The 2,578-nt window shown below is 48.4% G+C and overlaps 1 protein-coding gene across 1 annotated transcript in view; it reads left to right on the top strand.

Annotated features, from left to right (window-relative positions):
- Positions 1–2,578, top strand: part of kcnh3 (potassium voltage-gated channel, subfamily H (eag-related), member 3) — a 37,022-nt gene that overhangs the window by 12,965 nt on the left and 21,479 nt on the right. The window contains exons 7-9 of the mRNA XM_037696498.1: positions 305–661; positions 1,120–1,319; positions 1,584–1,833. Coding sequence (XP_037552426.1) covers positions 305–661; positions 1,120–1,319; positions 1,584–1,833 — 807 coding nt within the window. The remainder of the gene's footprint in view (positions 1–304; positions 662–1,119; positions 1,320–1,583; positions 1,834–2,578) is intronic.

Genomic DNA, 2,578 nt, shown 5'->3' with positions numbered 1-2,578 from the left:
GGTTTGTGTTATCAGTGTAGACTGGTTTGTGTTATCAGTGTAGACTGTTTTTTGTCAGTGTAGACTGGGTTGTGTCAGTGTAGACTGGTTTGTGTCAGTGTAGACTGGGTTGTGTCAGTGTAGACTGGTTTTTGTCAGTGTATACTGGTTTGTGTTATCAATGTAGACTGGTTTTTGTCAGTGTAGACTGGTTTGTGTCAGTGTCATGTATCCGTGCTGCGCTGTGAGGACTTTGGTAGAAAACTTCATCTAACAAACACGATTCATTCTGATTAAAGTGACAAACTCTTCTGGACCCCATCAGGCTGGCTCCACGAACTGGCCAAGCGTTTGGGAACTCCATACCTCCTGACCCCTCTGACCTCCCTGCTGGGCGTGTCCGACTCGCCTCAGGGCAGCGTGACGGCGGGCTTGGTTAACTACAGCCAGTGGAACAGCTCTGGGCTGAACGGGACCGGCTCGGTGGGTTCAGGCAGCAGGAGCAGAGCGAGGGCACTGAACGGCTCGGGGGCGACGCTGAGCGGTGGGCCGTCGGTCAGGAGCTCCTACGTGACGTCGCTGTACTTTGCCCTGAGCAGCCTGACCAGCGTGGGCTTTGGCAACGTCTCGGCCAACACGGACTCCGAGAAGATCTTCTCCATTTGCACCATGCTGATTGGAGGTGAGACAAACTCAGAAACAGTTCCAAAATGTTGGATGTGGTGTACAAGGTGAGGTCTATTCACGATAGAACAACCTGTTCCATCAAGCAGTGGAAGGTCTGAAGCATCTTCTTAAAATGTGCTTCCCTGACAAAGACTGTCTGGATGGAAGCAGATGTTCCACAGATCTGTATGTACTGTTGCATTGATGGAGCCTTTCCAGATGTGTAAGCTGCTCATGCTAGAGGCACTAATTCAACCCCATACCATCAAGTTACCTCGTTTTCCTAAATTTACTTCCATTTCTTAGTTTAAAGATGTGAAGTGTTTACTGGGTTCCACTGGGAGTAAAAATCTAATTAATGAGATTTAGAAGTCTTTGTGTTTGTCAACACTGGGGTTGTACTTTAAGCACACTGTTGACCTTTGACCCCACTAAGGAATGCTCTCCATCTCTGTTTGTGCAACTCGCCTGCAGCGTTGATGCATGCCGTTGTTTTCGGCAATGTGACGGCCATCATTCAGAGGATGTACTCTCGCCGTTCCCTTTACCACACCCGCACCAAAGACCTGAAGGACTTCATCCGTGTGCACCGGCTGCCCAAGGCCCTGGAGCAGCGCATGATGGAGTGTTTTCAGACAACCTGGTCGGTCAACAACGGGATTGACGTCAGCGAGGTAGGACGGGGCGACGCCGGACAAAAGACAAATCTACGCTTTGAATTACTGACGCCGTGCACGATCCCTCTGCTTGAAAGTCTCATAATTGTTTGCCGAGATGTGCACGTAGCAGTTAGTTGTGAATATGTGGGAAGGTGAAAGGTTTTATTTGCCTGCTACCTTCACCTTCCCACACAGTCCTGCTCTGACAAAAGAACAAAGACGAGCGAGCAGAGCTTCAACCGTAGTTAACGCTCACGGTTTTGAAATGTTTTTTTTCAGCTGCTGAAAGACTTCCCCGATGAGCTGAGGGCTGATATCGCCATGCACCTGAACAAAGAGCTGCTGCAGCTGCCGCTGTTCGAGTCGGCCAGCAGGGGCTGTTTGCGTTCCCTCTCCCTCATCATCAAGACCTCCTTCTGCGCTCCGGGAGAGTTCCTCATCCGCCAGGGCGACGCTCTTCAGGCCATCTACTTCGTGTGCTCGGGATCCATGGAGGTGCTGAAGGACAGCACCGTACTGGCCATTTTAGGTAAAGAGAAGAACGTTCTTCTGGTGTTCTTGATACGATAAACAGAAAAACTAGTTTTGTCCAGGATCATTGGCACCGCTGAAGTTCAGCACCGTTGACGACGACAACTCTCCACTTCTGGTGTTGAGTACGTCCCCTGTGCCCAAGATTTAAAAACAAACAGAACAGGTCTCCTAACTCAGCAGCAGACTCAAACAGACATTTTTCCACCTGAATCTTGAAGGACTTTTTTGTTGAAGAGTCCAAACCAAAGAAGCCCTCCTAGATTCTGGTAGCAAAGTGACTCTGAAACCAACAAAGATGGACCGACCCTCAGAATGAAAAGTTGAGGTTCACAGATTCCAGCACTAATCCATAATCCATAATCCATCCAGTTCATCCACAAGATGATGCTGTTTGATTTGAGAACAACCCAAGTTGAGACGTGGTGTGGAATGTAAACTAATCACAAACATTTCTTCATCTCATGACCTTCAATTTTATTTCCAGTGGAACACGTGAAATATTTCAAATGTTCAATTAAACCGCTGCTCAAAGAAGTTGTTCCAGGTCCAAGTTTCCACTGTGAAGATCCCCTCTTCTTCAAATAACACTTTGAAGGTCCAGGACCTGAGGAGACCAGTTGTTGGATCTGATTAGACCAGTTACTGGAGGTTTCAGAGGACCCGAGAAGACCAAATGTTGGTAGTTTTGGGGATCCTGAGGAGACCAGTTGTTGTTGGTTTTGGAGGACCTGAGGAGACCA

This window comes from Nematolebias whitei, chromosome 23, assembly GCF_014905685.2.
Source record: "Nematolebias whitei isolate Nwh7 chromosome 23, NemWhi1, whole genome shotgun sequence".
Taxonomy (NCBI): Eukaryota; Metazoa; Chordata; class Actinopteri; order Cyprinodontiformes; family Rivulidae; genus Nematolebias; species Nematolebias whitei.
The sequence above is the reverse complement of the archived record's forward strand: the minus strand, read 5'-3'. Positions and strand labels throughout refer to the sequence as shown.